General features: G+C 34.7%; 1 protein-coding gene across 1 annotated transcript; it reads left to right on the top strand.

The window, feature by feature from the left end:
• The first annotated feature begins 11,545 nt into the window (after positions 1-11,545).
• On the top strand, positions 11,546-16,036 carry LOC131048394 (syntaxin-125). The gene is made up of 2 exons (XM_057982344.2): positions 11,546-12,349; positions 15,366-16,036. Exons 1-2 carry the CDS (start codon positions 11,871-11,873, stop codon positions 15,781-15,783), a joined length of 897 nt encoding a protein of 298 aa, XP_057838327.2. The 5' UTR covers positions 11,546-11,870; the 3' UTR covers positions 15,784-16,036.
• The last annotated feature ends 932 nt before the right edge of the window (positions 16,037-16,968 follow it).

Raw genomic sequence — 16,968 nt, 5'->3', positions numbered from 1 at the left:
CAAATTCACTCAATCAAAGAACCTCCCCAAAAGTGATGATTCGACACTTTATACTTAGTGCATGTACAATGGGCCACTTGCAAAAAATGGCAAAGTGGACTTCTGATTTCAATTTTACAACTGTCTCAATAAGGCCAAAAGAGACTCAAACTAATAATGCAAGAGATCTAAACTTAGATCCAAGCAATTTAAAAGTACCAAATAGGCTAAATAAGATCAATATTTGAAAGTACAATTTCTACTTAAAATATCTAAAATCTGATCATAGATTATGAAAGTAGATGAAAAAACATGCACTTTCAAAAAAAACGGCACTTGAAAAGGAGGTCGTATGAGCTCAAACGAGGCCTTTGAAGTTGCAGAATTAAGGATTGGACAAGTATAGCTGAGAGAAGCTGAAAATTCTGAAAAACCTATACACCAAAACTAGAAAATAACCACACCACTGCGAAGAAAACGAAAAATTAGCCCAAATCAAAAAAAATTGCACCCAAAAATGAGCAAAATTGAGCAAGTTATGGGCCTCCAAAGTTGACCCAAAAATCCAAACTGCTCAACGGAGAGGGGTCTAAAAATTTCCAAAGAAAATGCTGACTAGGCGCCAACTGGGCGCTGACTGTGTGTTGTTGACTGGGCAGAAGGTACGGATCCCAAAAATAATTTTCAAATTTTTTTTTTTTTTTCAAAAAAAAATTTCAAACTAAAAAATAATTTTTAGAAATTTTTTTTTCTTTTTTTCTTTTTTTTTGGAAAAAATTCCAAAAATTTCATACTGTACTGCCCGAATTGGGCAGAAAATTTCCTCCACACCCAAAAATTGATTTTTCCCAAAATAGGTCGAATTTATACTTGATTTTTATGGAAACAGCCTCCTAGATGCAATGGTGAGGTCGAAAACACTCCAAGATGCCTCCAAAAAGCGCAGTTCCTCAGATCCGAAAATAGAAGCCTTCCACGATGTCTCCAAAAACCAATCAATGAAGCCCCAATGGCTCTGATACCATGTGAGATTTTGCCAAGATCAAAGGCACAATGAAAAGTATTAAAATAGAGACAAAAGAATGACAAGAACAAACTGTATTCTCATCAATATGAAAATGATCAACTGGATTCACCAATACAATGAATATAGGCCTTCTTATATAGGCAAGGTCATATGGATGTATGAGCACACAATCATGACATGTGGCTCAATGAGAAACAAGGGTAGGTAAGAATGTAGGTAGGAGAAATAATATAATATTCCACGAGAGGTGGATGACCCACCGAATGTGGAGTGTAACAACAAAACAAGACCACAAAAGATGGAATTTCTCCTACACGCTTTATCCCTATGTGCACACTTCCCTAAGTGTCTCAAATCCAAACTACGAAGAAATGCATTACCCTAAGTTAACTTAAGTAAAGTGTAATAATATCCATAATGAATATTTATTTACACCAACAGTTTGCTTTTGATCTGTATTTGAAAGCTATGCGCTAATATGTCCTACCAATGCACTATCTTTTGACCTCAACGGGCTAATGTTTGATCGTAACACGCTAAGCTGTTGCTCCAACGCGCTAGGCTATTCTCAGCAAGCGCTAAGGTTTGAACTATTGAATGTTGGGATTGTTTATGCGCTAAAATTCAGAACTGATGCGCTATGTTGAAGCTTGTACGCGCTAAAAGATGGCTCCAAAGCGCTAAGATGTTGCTATTATGCGCTAAACTATCCTGGTTGTTTTGTCTTGGTGGTTTTTCTATGATTTTCAATTTTTTCTCAACTGTGATGGATATTTTTTTGAAGTATAACATGAAAACATAGCATAAAAGAGAACCATTTTGCTTATTCTAAACAAAGAGTGTATATTCTGCGAGGATGTGTTCAAATCCCCGGTGTTTTAATAAGTTTTGATACAGATAATATAATTCAGTCAAACTCTTTATTCAAGGGTCGTCGACAATACCATAGCCCACTAGTCTCGATACTCCATCATCTCAAACAACCTTGTCACCCCCTAGGGGGCGCCCATTTTTTTGCCTTCTGTCAGAAATTAACTCAAAGTGAATTGCTTCACAATTGAGTAGTTATCTTGGGAGATATATAGTGAATAATCTTGGGGGCGGATTCTTCCCCACCCTTACACTATGTTATTACAAATGTTTGGATACTGACTTGGCTCAAAGTTTCTAATGCTAAGGTTCGTAATTAGGCTTCCTATTTGGCCGTCAGTGATAAACTCCCTCAAGCTTCCCAACCTTTAAAACAAAGACTTAACTTATCGTAAAGATACTGGGGGAAGGCTAATCGCTGCGTGCAACCATTGAAAAGGACTTATGTCACCTTCCACTTTTGATTATAGTGGGTTGGAACACTTAGCATCAAAGTTGTTTCCCACTTAGGTCGTTCCCCTCACATCAGCCAAAGAATGGCTTTAAGAGTTGTTAACTCCTCGGGAGGGCAGGCCTGCTAAAGGATTTAAAAATGCTTTAAAACACTGAAAGTGTAAGAGTGGTTTGGCTTTTTGATCACCTAGTTAAGGGGAGAGCATATACCTTCCACTTTCGAAGCAAGGCACACAAGTGTTCTTTTTATCTTTTTATTTGCAATGATTTGTTAAAGTCTACATGGAGATATTGCTCCATAAAAGCATGTTGTTTATTTTATTGCCCCAAATCAGTGATTGTCTAATCTAGTGAAAAGAAACCTGGTCAACAAAGCAAAGGTTTCGACTTGGTCAACAAAAATAAATTGACAAAGGGGAAGAATTTCCCTCTTTTACTTGGAATAAAATTTGACAGGTGAGGTTCTTTTATTTTGCAAAATTAAAATTGATCCTTTTAAACACCAAAGGATGGTGAGGTTCTTTTTAAAGTTCTTTGCCAAAAATAAAATTTTGTTGGTTCTTTTTAGATGCCCAAAATGAAGATTTTCTCCTAAGAAAGCAAGAAATATTCTTTGTTGTTGTTCTTTTTAGGTATCCAAAGTAAAAGGTGAGTTCAGTTTTAGTTAAACAAGAAATGAAAAAAAAATTAATTTTTAACTAACTTAGCAAAGTTAGTAAAAAAAATTAAACTACTTCAATCCTTAAGTGAAAATAAACCTCCTAACCTGCAATCAAACGGTTAGTCACCTGCAGAAAACTAGTTAATCAGTTAGCAAAAAATATGGTTTCGTGGACTTCCACAAGTCTAATTTGAGGTTTTTGTTACAAATTATTTCCTACTTTCTATCTGTGATGTGCTACAGAATGCACTGGATGCGCTATCGAAAAGACCCGATGCACTGAATTGTTTGCTAGATGCACTGGCCTATTAAATTCAAGCGCTAAAAGCTACAGGAAATATTTAAAAATGTTATGCGCTAAAGATGGGTTCCTACGTGCTAAGAGATGAGTCCAACGCGCTAAACAGTATTAAAGAGGATGCGCTAAGAAATGTTCCATACACATCGATTCTCGTTTCCCGCGTACCTGCAAAGTTGGTCATATTCAAAAATCGATTTGATTAAAGGGGTTATGCCCCATGGTGGGCGCCAGAAATGTATGCGGAAAAAGCGGTTCAATGAAACTGAAATTATGAAAATTATTCAAAGACTTGCCCACACACCAATGGGACTCTTGGTGCAAGTTATGGAGCTGTGAGGAATAGCTCAACTTCCCAAGGGGTGTTCCATTGTTCTCTATCTCACAAGATCCCTCAAGCCAATGCCTTTACTTCCAGATCACTAAGCAAAGTGACTTAGGGATGACAAATGTAAGAATGAGGGATATTTTAGATCAAATTTAGTATGAATGCATCCCATCTATTCATGATTCTAACAAATGAACTAAACTAGATGATAAGATGACAAGATTAGTAAAAATACTATCCTAACATGATATACTAGTTATATGATTTAACTAAGATGATAGAAATGCTTCTAAAATGATTATTGGATTTATTTCTATTGCAAAGAGAGGCTAGATGCTTGCTAAAATTGAGTATAAGTATAATGCTAAAGACTTGGATGATAAAATGGAGGGATGAGGGCTCTATTTATAGGAAAAACGGGGCAATGGATGGTTAGGATTGAAGGATCTTATCAAGGGCCAGGATTGAAAGTTATCAATCCATGTTTACAATTCTCACCAATGAGATGGTGACAATTGTCAACATAAGACTGGTTGAGAGGGGATGTAAGAAGCATTAAATGATTGAGAAGACATGAAGGTTACCTTAGGAGGTAAGGGTTAAGGTTAGGTTAGGGTTATCCAATGGATAAAGCTTTTACCCAAGGGGTAAACTCTTGTACAAGGGTTAAAGGGATAACCAAGGGTAAAGTCATGAGTGCTTGATGAGACCCCTGGGTTAGATGAGGGTTGAGTTAGGCAAAAAGTCTCTAACCACGCCACAAAAGGTTAGTTAACCATTAATGGTTTGGAAGACTTTGGGGACAAATTTGTAAGAGTCCTTCCAAATTTGGGGGTATTCAACAAGTTAGCTTGTTGAAGGCATAAAGGCTTTAATGCCTTTTGAAGACTTTACTCCAAATTTGAGAAGTGACATCCTCAAATTTAGGGAAAGGTGATAATTGAAAGGTTTAGGCTAATTGATTAGGATTAGATGGGTTCTAGAAGAATTTAGAAAGGGGGTTTAGGAGGCAAGTGGGAGATGTAGGATAATGCAAGTGGGTGAGGAATAATAGAATTAAAAATAAATTGCTTTATTTCAATTGTGGTTGCAAGTGGAGGATTAAATAAATTAGATTTATTTATTTGGGGTGAACTATTTCATTAAATGGAAATTTAATTAAAAGTAGAGAGAAGGGATTTAATTAAATAAAATGATTTATTCAATTAAATGATGTGAAAGGTTTAAGTGAATTTAAATAAATAAATTGAATAATTTATTTAATCAAATAGAGGAATGTGGATAATTTAATTAAATTAGATTTAACTAAATAGAGGAATGAGAATAAAATGAACATTAAATATTCATTTAGGAATATGGTCATTTTTATACGTCTACATATGATATCATTGCCCTTCAAACAGTGATTGATTTTACCTTTTTTAGGCTTCATTTGTTATTCTGGTAACATCTATACTACTACATTTTCACCTTGAAACTTCTTTATTGTATGCATACTTTTCAAAGGATTGTTAGCACTCTGTATTGATAGTACCTTCTATATCAGTCATTGCAATGATTGTCACAAAACCTTTTCCATTTGCTTTGACTCATTAAGACTATTACAAATGTCTTTATTGTCCTATAGGTTTTAAAATATACTACTATGGCCCTTTTGTCTTAACATTTCTTTCATTGGTTTGGGAAGCTTAAAAAACCAAAAAGAACAACAAAATAGTGATGCTTCTAAGATGGATAGTGAATAAGATCATCATTTTTGCACTTAGAGGTTAATGAAGGGTTCAAATGCATGAATAAAGATGAAAAGATGCTTAAAGGTGGCAAAGAATGAAACCCTACCTCCTCTTCTTTTAAGAAAGTCTCTGTCATCTTCCCTTGAAGTTTGAGAACGTGGCATTGGCTAATTGGTGCCTCTTAACAAATGCTTTCACTTTTTATTGAAACTACTGCCACATTAACTCTCTTACCTATTGTTTATCCATTGAAATTGCTGTCCAAATACAGATTTGGCATTCCATATCCTTATATCTACTACTCCTAGCTAATAATCTAGCACATTTCTGCCTTGAGATTTGTGTTCCTTCTCCACGCAGTATTGTTAACTCCACAAACTTGCCTTGTTTCTCTCTGCAAGTGTTGAACATTATCTTACTAGGACTTCTCATTTGGCGACCATGGAGAGTAGAGGTGTGAATATGGAGTTGATTTTCTCTTTCACTCTTACCTAATCAGAGTTAGAGCCTAGGGTTAAGAAGTTTGACCATATGGAAATTCAAATTTCCGTCTAATATCAAGTTGAACATTTTCCTCAAAATAGACGTGGAGAACTTGTTTGTCAAGAATTTACAATATGTTGAATGGAGTAAAAGCAATTTTGACATCTGTAATGAGACCAACTAAGACTAGAATTTATTGAACCCCAAATATAACAACTAAAACTTTTTTAAAAAAAACTTAAAGAAGACAAACAAAAGGCCCCTTATATTGTAATTTAGGCTTAAAAACTAAATTGTATAACAATGAGTTCTCCAAAAGAACTAGCAATGCCCTTAAAAAAATCCTCATTCCAATACTCCATTGGTAATACAATTAGGTGGACCCAAACCAAAACAACTTCAAACACAAAGTCCAAAAGATCCAGCTTTGAAGACCATTTTTTTAAAGCCAATGAGGCTTTTCTAATTACCCATGGTCCCCCACATAGAATAATAGACAAGTCCTCTTCACAAGAGAACCCAAAGGAAAAAGCACTTTTGGTAAAGCAAAACCCTCCACTTGACCTTTGAGACACCATTGTCTTTTCACAAAAGATCTCACATTTTCAATGTTGGGTCTTGGTCCCATAAATTTACCAAGGAAGAACCCATTAGAGATGCTATAATCAATTACTGAATCAGGAACTGCAATAGAAAACTTACCTAACTTTGAATTTGATATGTTACTAATTAGAGAATGGGAAGATTTACCAATAGGTTTCACCCCAAGAAGCGAAACCCATGGTTTATAATTCAACTTGGGTCTAGTTTCAAAACTTGGCATCCCCTTTTCTAACTCAACATGTGCACATGGGTCCCTAAGAATCTGAGTCATAATATTCATTTCTATTGGATGGGGAACTCTAGAACTTTCAATTCCTCTGGGATCCATGATAACTACCTTGGGCCCATCAAGCTTACCTCCAGAGATAACTTTTGAGTCATTTTATCCTTCCCCTGCACCCAATCCATCCTCTTCTACCTCTAGATTTGAATCAAGATTTCTCTCCCTACATGTTGTAGATTTGAAAACTCCCTTCCCACCTAACCTTTCGCCACTCCTCTCGCCACTCATGATAGTAATTACACACTATAAAGTATAGTTGATCCATTTATATTTATTTTATTTATCTTTTGTATTGCATTTATGTTTATTGTGTGTTGAAATAATACAATGCTTGCATAAAAAAAAATCATCTCTTTTTTTTTGGTCGGTAATAGTAGTTGATTTTATTGAGAAATCGGGTTTTAAGTTGACCCGAACCAGTTAGGCCTACATTTAGGGAGCCACCTCCCCATAAGCATCTGATCCCAATGGGGAACAGGGATTACAGTGTTGATTTAACCCTCCCAATCTCCTAAGAGTGAAGGGACAAACTGATACTCTCCTTTCTCGCTTCCTCTTAACCTTTATCCATCCATCCTATCTTGTATCTTCCAATAATTCCAAATTAGAAATACCTAACCCATCCTTCCCCCCATCCACTGAATTTTGCAAAGATATATGGTTCTCTGTAATCTCCCCTGAGACATACCCAATCGTTGAGCCAACATTAACCTACTCCTCCAACCCCTTATCTCAAGAAAGCACCTTCCCAGTAGACCCTGCAATGGGCAGCCCCTCCAACCCCTTTTCTCACAATGACCCAAAACCACCTGACTGCACACGCTTCGATACCAAAGGAGTATCCTCCTGCTTTGAACCCGAACCCACAACAACATTAACATTGTTAAGAGCAAGATTCATATTACCTTCTAAGAGACCAACTGAAAGAGGTTCCACAACTGGCTCACCAACCCCTTCCCCGCCCCCCCACCCACCTGGGGAAAGTGAGAAATCCTTTGTATTCTCAATCATTTTCTCCACAGAGTAATGGAGAGTAGAAACATCTTTCCACCAAGAAGCAGTTCTCTCTGTTTTTTGTTTGCCAAATTGATTCGCCAAGCGACCAGTCAGAAAACATCTCCTACACCTAAATGGAATCCCTTCATGATCCAAAGGTTGTACCCAACAACCCTTCGATGTTTTGATGAAAATCTCATTTGGGAGACCAACATTAACATCCATCTCCACCAAAATCCCTGCAAAGGTAGAGTGTAGAAGATTAGACAAACCCTCATCAACCATTAAGAAGCTGCCTAAAGAATCCCCTAATTTTACAAAACAGGAATCAAACCAAAAGTGAAGAGGTAGGTTTGGAAGTCTTACCCACAAAAGCATCCGATCAAAAGATTTTGTAGAGGGATTGAAATCATGTATCATGGCTTTAACAAAAGCATGTACGTGTTCTCCCAACAACATTGTTGTTCACACAAAACCTTAATCCTATCATCCACATTTTCGAAGACTACAATAAAAAAATCCACTAGCACAAGGATAAATCTAAACACACCCAACCAAAATGGTTTCCCAGTTCTCCGAAATCCATTTATGCGGATCCTTTAAACTTGGCCATAAACCTCTAAACCGACCAATCGGTCCAAGCCCTTAAAAAAATTCACATTATGCGCCACCTCCTCTTCGATCTCTCCAACCAACTCCACGGACAAAGATTTTGGATAGGGGCACACCATTTCCTCACCTCTTGCACCATCATCCCACAACATGAATGTCCTTGGAGGCACCTGCAAATGGTCGGATGAGGATGGAAAGCCAAACATAGAATTTTCCTGGAAAACACAAACCCCATGCTGGTCACACCTGTCTATTGTCCTGCTTATACCGGGAATGCACACCGTTCCAAACCCTCCCCCACTTTCTGTCGTTTCGTGTCTACTACGAATTGAGGGGGGTCCAATTCCTTTAGAACGGGCCATCCCGACCCACCGAGGCCCATTCCCCATTCCCCTTGTCTTCCATCTTGCACAACGCTGCTACAAGTTTTCGAAAAAGCCCTAACTGTAGGAGTCTTTCGCAATGCCTCCATTGCTAAAAAAAAATCATCTCTTATTAGAAAAAGGTTTATCGCATTATTATATTTTGATAGAAGATATTAAATAAATTATTTATTGAAATAAAATAATTCTTAATTAAGAAATAATTTAATTTAATTAATTTAATATCTTGATTATTCAAAAATATTAATTAGATTAAATTAACTTACATATTTACCATTCATTTTTTATTATAATTGTAATGTTATTTTTATGAAAAGAAAAATAGAAAGAATTAAAAAGAATATATGGAAAAACTAGAAAAGAAAAAATGAAATACACGAAAAAAAAAAAAAAGAGATAAAAGGAAAAATAGACTTCTTATTCTCAAATAATTCTATTTCTTCCTCTTATCTTAAAAACTATAAAATGAAATAGAATTTGTGGAAAAATGGATTGCTTGGAATGGATTTCACTTGATTTTGGTGACTTCTTATGAGAGAAAAAATTTCTCCAAGTGTGTGTCATGAAATGAGCTTCTCCTCCTTTTTTTCCACAAGATTTTTTTTCCTAATTAAAGTTTAATTTCTTTCCTTCATCCATGTCGACATTAGGTGGAGTAAATGGCATAATTTTAGGAATTATTTAGGATTGTCAATTTGTAGTTTTTATTAATGTTTTAATTTTTTTCAAAAATGAACAATTTTTTAAAATCACATGTTTTGAATTTTTGAAAAGAAAATTGTAGAAAAAAGTTGCATATTTTTAATCAAAATCATAATTTCTAAATTTTAAAAAAATATAAATTATAAATGTAATCGAAGGTGGCATGTGTCTCTTTAGTGAAGTGGTCTAGAATTCTTACTAAATTTATCTAAATATGACATGCTTTCAGAGTGAAAATCTTATTTAGCAATTGGAAAGATAGAAATTAGCTCTCTTTTTTAGGAGTTTCTATTGACATTAATTCATCATGTATACGAAATTCATGACTTTCTCTAATGTTCTCATTTAAATACAAGTGCAAGCTAATAAAATTTCTCATGTGAACTTCTTGACCATTGGGAAAGTGTGACATGTATGATTGTTAGAGTCCCACTAACCTCTACTTCTCACAAGGGTTGGTGCCCTTCTCATGGACATCAACATAGATATAATTGCAATGCTAACATAATTGTCATGGTTCTCATGGTTTCTCATCTCAACACAAGCTTGGGTTTATACTACACATGATTGGTCTTAGTAAGTTTGCATTGCTTATGTTAGCTCATAACTCCATGGCAAATATGTTCTTGTTTGGTTAGACGATGACAAAGATTCTCACTTATTTTGATCATTTCTCCCTCTAAAAGTGAAACTCGACAATCAAATGAAGAGTATTATAATGATGAAGGAGCCATTATGAATTAGGAGGGAATTCCTAATGGTCAAGACCTTACAAATGGTCGAGGCAATCCCAATGACTATGATCTGCTACCATTGTTTTTTGGATTAATGACTCTTATTAATTGATTATTTAATTAATTATTTGTATTGATCTTATTTTGATGCTTTTGTTAAAATTTCACCTTACCTAAATTTTAAAATATGATATCATTCATCTTTCTTTAATATAATATAAAATATTTCTTTATACAAAATACATAAGATATTTACTCATAATACTTCTCCAAGCCTTTCAAACCTAATCTTTTTACTTGGCATATGATTCTTTTAAGGGATTGGCCTAGAATTCATGCTAAATTCACCTAGATATGACATACTTTTAATGTGGAAATCTTATTTAGCAATTAGAAAGAGAGAAATTTATCTCCCTTTTTAGGTTTTTATATTGATATTAACTTATCTATGTATACTAAATCCATGATTTTCTCTAATTTTCTCAGACAAAAACAAGTTCAAGCTAATAAATTTTGTCATCTACATCTACAAGAAGTTGAACTTCTTGACCATTAGGAAAGTGTGTCATGTATAATTATTAGAGTCCAACTAACCTCTACTCCTCATAAGGGTTAGTCTCCTTCTCATGGGCATCAACATGGATATAATTGTAAGACAATTGTAATGGCTCATGTGGTTTCCCGTCTCAACACAAAGCTTGGTTTTACACTACATATGGGTGGTCTTAGTAAGCTTGCATGTATTTTGTTACCTCATGACCCCATGAAAAATGTGCTCTCAATTGGCTAGACAATGGCAAAGATTATTGCTTGTTATGGTCATTTCTCCCACTAGGAACAAAACTCAACAATCAAATGGAGAGCATTATAATGACGAAGGAGCCATTTTGATCTAGGACTAATGGCCAAGACCTTGCCAATGGTTGGGGTAAGCCAAATGACCATGATTCACTACAATTACTTGTTAAATTAATAACTCTTGTTTCTTGGCTATCTAATCACTTATCTTTACTGATCTTATTTTGATACCTTTATTGAAACTTTACATAACCTAAACTTTAAGATATGATGTCATTCTAGTCAATTCTTTAATATAATATAAAATACTTCTTTATACAAAATATATAAGATATTTACTCATACACTTACCTTAAAAATTTGTCTTTATGCTCAAATTCCCATTTTTCTTACTGACTTTTAACCCATTAAGAGGGCACATAATTCTATTTATTATCGCCACATTGATTTAGCTTTAAACGAGGGGCAATATAGTCAATAGCCGTCTGATGTATTCAAAAATGCACGGTTGATGGGCCACCAAATGTTGACTTTGTCAATAACCCTCTAAGTCCTACCCACCTTACATATACTGGAGGAGAACCTACTTCTCTAATATGTGTCGTCATCCTCAACGACTTGTTTTAAACAAGTGAAAAATTCAACACGGTCTTGGACACCCGAGTTCCAATTATCATCATCAACACGAAATCTCCATCCATTCCATCTAGAAGCACTGTTAAGAAGCAGCCAGGAAAGAACTCTTCCCCAGTCAAATTTCTTGAAACCAATCTTTTTTTCACAGCAGAGCTATAAAAAAGTTTGGCTAATCTTCCATTCAGAACATCTGTTCTGACCATCCTCTGAGATTTAGTTCTTCCTCTTTTATCAATCTGAGATTTGGTTTTTTGGTTTTTTTCTTTTCTTTCATCCTTTTTGTGCATCACCATGAACGATTTGTTGTCAAGATCCTTCTCTCTGGAGAAGGATAAAAGCTATGAATCCATAGACCTAGAGATGGCTGAAATGGACCCAGAGAAGAATCTTGCACCATTTTTCTCAGAGGTGGGATTCATCAAAGGAGAAATGGAGCAGATCAAACAGCTGCTGCTCAAATTGAAAGAGGCTAATGAAGAAAGCAAAACCATCCACAAAGCCCAGGCTATGAAGGCACTGAAAGAGCGAATGGAGAAGGATGTGGAGCAGGTTTTGAGGAGGGTTAAGGTTCTTAAGGGGAAATTGGAGCAGCTGGACAAGGCCAATGAGGCGAGCCGTAGAGTTCCTGGGTGTCAGGAAAATAGTTCCACTGACAGAACTCGCATGGCCACCACTAATGGCCTCAGAACTTCTCTCAAGAATTTGATGGGGGAGTTTCAGAAGCTCAGACAGGCCATCACCTCTGAGTATAAGGAGACCATTGAAAGAAGGTACTTTCAAACTCTTTCCCCTGTTCTCTTCCTTTGGTCTTTTTGGGTATTTGGAGACAGTATTTGTGCCTTAATGAGGAATTTGCAGTGCCCATCTTATGAGTGAGATTCAGGGAAGTTATTAAGATATTAATCTTTGAATACCTTTCATCATCGTAATCTTTGAATACCTTTCATAGTTCCCTTACTCCCCTGTAATTGGGTATTCCCCTGAATTTCTGAAGATGCCTAATGATCTGAATTTCTGAAGATGCCTAATTATCATAGACCATCATAAGTTTAATCTCCCAATACCTATGATAAGTTTTGAGCATTTTCATAACTTCTCTAAATCGATATTCCATTACCATACACCATCACAAATTTAATCTTTGAATACCTTTCATAACTTCCCTGTAATTGAACATGTTCATAACTCCCTTCAATCTATGAAGATGCCTTATTATCATAAGAGATCAAAAATTTGATCTTTGAATACATTTCATACCTCCCCTATAATTGAACATCTTCATAACTCCAGCGTGAATCTCTAAAGATGCCCAATTCTCATACACCATAACAAGTTGACACACACAATTTTTAATCTTCAAATACCTTTCGGAAATTATAAACTACAGAGAAGATCCACTGGTTTGCCTATGTCAAGTTCAGGTTGGATTTTTTCAAAATTTTGATTGAGGTTGTCATGGAGACTGAATCTTTAGATCATAGAAATGGGAAATTCTTTGGAATTGCCAGAAAATCATAGCCCTCAGGACAGATCAAAACTTAAAATTTTGGGTTTATCCTCATGGATTGGGGAATCTCAGTATTTCTTATCTTAACTCCAGAACATAATCTTACTGGTTCTCCTTAGCTCATCCAAAGGTAATAGATCATGAAAATGATCTATTTAAATCATTTGAGAATACAGTCAAATCCAAAAACGATCAACGATCAAGTTATTTTATCAGACTGTAGAATTTCGTACATTTAATTTGAGATGTTTACAAACAGCCTACTGAAATTCTATTCCCTGGAATCTTCCCCTGTAACCTGGGTTAGTTTAAATTTAACCGTTTTGTTCAAACCCCACAAAACTAGCCGACTCACTCTTCAATGGAGGAATTGTTTTACTTACCTACGTGGAAGACACTGGTCTAGAATCTGTGGGATTGAATTGAAAAAATCTAGGCCAGAGTTATCCATGACACAACTGTTTATGACTTGTCATTTTCTCTAACTCATTTTTAGGTTATATAATATCTAACTATATGATCTGATTTGCTTTCTTAGCTTTGCAAACTTATCAAGATATACGTGATATCAGTAGAGTGTATTGTTTTGACTGTGTTCTGTTTATAAATTCTAATTTTTTATTTTTAGAAAGTTGAATGAGTAAGGGTCTTACATATTTTTTAAAATAAAAATTGTCACAAATAAAATGACTCTATTTATTTTTTAGGTTTATATATTGGTTTTAAATTATTCAGTATGTTTTTAATGAATTTTTGATAATTTTTTATTTTCAGTTTTTTTATTATTAAAATATCTAATATATTTTGTAATGAAGTTTTATAATTGTAATACTAATATATTAATTATAGTTTATTGCTCAAAAATTTGAATGTATCTATTTTTAATTATATTTTTTAAATCATTCGATTATACTTATAAATTAAAATACTTAAATTTATTTTTATCTTTATTTATATTATCCAATCATTATATTATTATTATTTATATGATGTAATAGTTATCTCTATTTATTTATATTGATTTCTATCTTTGTCTAAGTAAGAGTGCCTTCCCATCTTTATTCAACCATCCTAAGTCTACTTTGGGTGGTTTTTACTATAATGTTTGATTGATGAATATAATATTTTAACACAAAATAAATAAATGAATTTTATTTGGATTTTTTTAAAATTCATATGTTTGACTAATTCAATAAAATTTAAAATGTTTAATTAAAAAATTGTGAATTGGTTGAGTTTGGCTATTTCTTTGAGGAAGGTGTCATAATTAAATACGAAAAAATTATGGGGTGGGAGCCAATAATTTATAGTCAATGATTGGGAAAACCACCCTCTTATTATGATCCGCCACTTCCTCCAGTTTTATAACTAGTAAACTCTCTCATCATGATGGGCCACTTCTTCACTCGTAAACCTTCTTATTATGATTGGCCACTTCCTTCAGTTCTATAAAAGAGAAACCCTCTCATTATGATTCATGCTTCCTCTAGTTTTATAATTGGAAAACACTCCATTATGATGTGTCACATCCTCTGATTTGATAACTAGTAAACCTTCTCATCATGATCCACCACTTCCTCTGGGTTTATAACTGGGAAACCCTCTTATTATTGGCCATTCCCTTTAGTTCTAACAAAAGAAAACCCTCTCATCATAATCTCCCACTTCTTCTAGTTCTATAACTAGTAAACCCTCTCATTATGATGCACCCCTTCCTCTAATTTTATAACTGGAAAACACGATCTGTTACTTCTCTAGTTTTGTAACTAGTAAACCCTCTCATCATGATTGGCCACTTACTCTAATTTAGTAAGTAGGAAACCCTCTTATTATGATTGACCACTTCTCTAATTTTATAAATGGGAAACTCTCTCATCATGATCCTCCACTTCCTCTGGTTCTATAACTAGGAAACCCTCTCATCATGATCTGCCACTTCCTCTGATTCTATAACTGAAAAACACTCTCACCATGATCACCACGATCCGCCATTTTATAACTAGAAAACACTTTCATCATGATCCACCATTTTATAACTAGAAAACCCTTTCATCATGATCCACCATTTCCTCTAATTCTATAACTGAAAAACCCTCTCACCATGATCCACCAGTTCTCTGTATGGAAACCTCCCATTATGATCGACCACCACTACTGATTTTATAACTCTTTTTTTCTAACAATTTAATTGCAATTACATTGTTCAATTTGTTTAAAGCTTTCCCTAAATTAACCAATTTGAATAACGAAAATCAATTTCTCTCTTGTTTCTGCAACAGATATTTCACGGTTACTGGTGAGAAGGCAGACGAAGAGACAATCGAACATATTATAGAAACAGGGGAGAGCGAGAACATGTTGCAGAGGGCCATTCAAGAACAGGGCAGAGGTCAGATAATCGAAGTGATCCGCGAGATTCAAGAGCGACATGATGCAGTGAAAGACATAGAAAAGAACTTGCTGGAACTACACCAGTTGTTTCTTGACATGTCTGTTCTGGTCCAAACTCAGGGGGAACAACTCGACGACATAGAAGCCCAAGTAGGGGCTGCATCTTCATTTGTTCAGAGAGGCACAGTGAAGCTTGCAGGAGCCAGAAAACTTCAGAAGAACACTAGAAAGTGGACTTGCATAGCCATAATCATACTTATTATCATACTTCTCATTATACTACTTCCAATACTGCTCAAAAATTAAATACACCCATTCACAGTTGGAAGCCTATAATTTAGCCTTTGTATTTGAAGAGTCTGATGGTCATGCCTGGATTTGTCGCAATTTAATTCACTGCAGTATTTGGTGCTTTTGAATTATTATTTTTTATTGTATAGCGGTGGAATAAGAGATGAGAGGTTTGATGAGCTTTGTGCTCTCTGTAGTAGTAAAAGAGATTGGAGTTGTAATATATTCGTGATTGTGATATTTATACAGTGGCTTTATATTCTATTCACCTTTCCTGTCAACACTCAAATTTCTTTTTAACTTGTTCAACGTGTAGAAAAGTTGTGGCGGCTGAAAACGTGTGCAGTTTCTTTCCTTCTAGAAGTATGAGATTAGTCTGAATGTTCTCTTTTTAGGGGAATAATCTCAGAGAATTAGATTAATTTAAAACGTGTATTGACTTTAGCGCAATCCGTGTTTTCAACGTTTCATTCCCACATTCTAGGTCGTGAATGGAGGCTCCTGGTATCAAGGCTAATCTTTAGGTGTGAGCGAGGATTTGAATATGCTAAATTTCTCATGAGATGAATTCACAAAAAAAAAAAAATTATTGGTAGAATTGGTATTCTATTAAGGACATCTTAATTAAAGTGCACATAAAATATAGAAAAAATATTAATGATTGTGTTGAATTTTTATCATTATATTTTGGTTCCATTTTGATGTTCATTAATGTATTAGGTAAATGCATTCCAAAGTAAAACAAACAATTAACATATAAAAAATATATATTTTTCAAACAGACAAAATAATATTGATATTTTCAAAGTCAATCTCAAATTCTCTTTACGATTAACATACAAAACATGCAATGAGTAACATCCATGGAACATGCACCAAATACAACTCGGTTTTAAAAATAATACTCTATAGAAGTATTTTTTTTAAAAACAAGGGTAACAAATTTGGTCTAAGCAAAAAGTGGTGAAGCTTCAACTAAGTAGAAAAGTAGTGAGACTCTAACTACGTGGAAAGATTGGTAACGTTCACCTCATCACAAAAATGATTACGAGCTTGTCACTACAAAACATAACGCACAAAGTGAATGTTAGTCATATATGCTCCACCCAAAAAGTTGCATATAAAAGATGCAAGGAATTGGAAGAAAGGAGAAAAAATATAATCATAACAAGACATGTAAAATCATTAAAGATATCATTG

This window comes from Cryptomeria japonica, chromosome 8, assembly GCF_030272615.1.
Source record: "Cryptomeria japonica chromosome 8, Sugi_1.0, whole genome shotgun sequence".
Classification (NCBI taxonomy): Eukaryota; Viridiplantae; Streptophyta; class Pinopsida; order Cupressales; family Cupressaceae; genus Cryptomeria; species Cryptomeria japonica.
Note: the sequence above shows the minus strand (reverse complement) of the source record. Positions and strands in the feature narration are given on the sequence as shown.

Bases quoted from the DNA above. Each gene is read 5' to 3' on its own strand.
- LOC131048394 (XM_057982344.2), top strand. From the start codon at position 11,871: ATGAACGATTTGTTGTCAAGATCCTTCTCTCTGGAGAAGGATAAAAGC. The intron at 12,350-15,365 runs GTACTTTCAAAC...TTTCTGCAACAG, and splicing joins AAGGAGACCATTGAAAGAAG to ATATTTCACGGTTACTGGTG.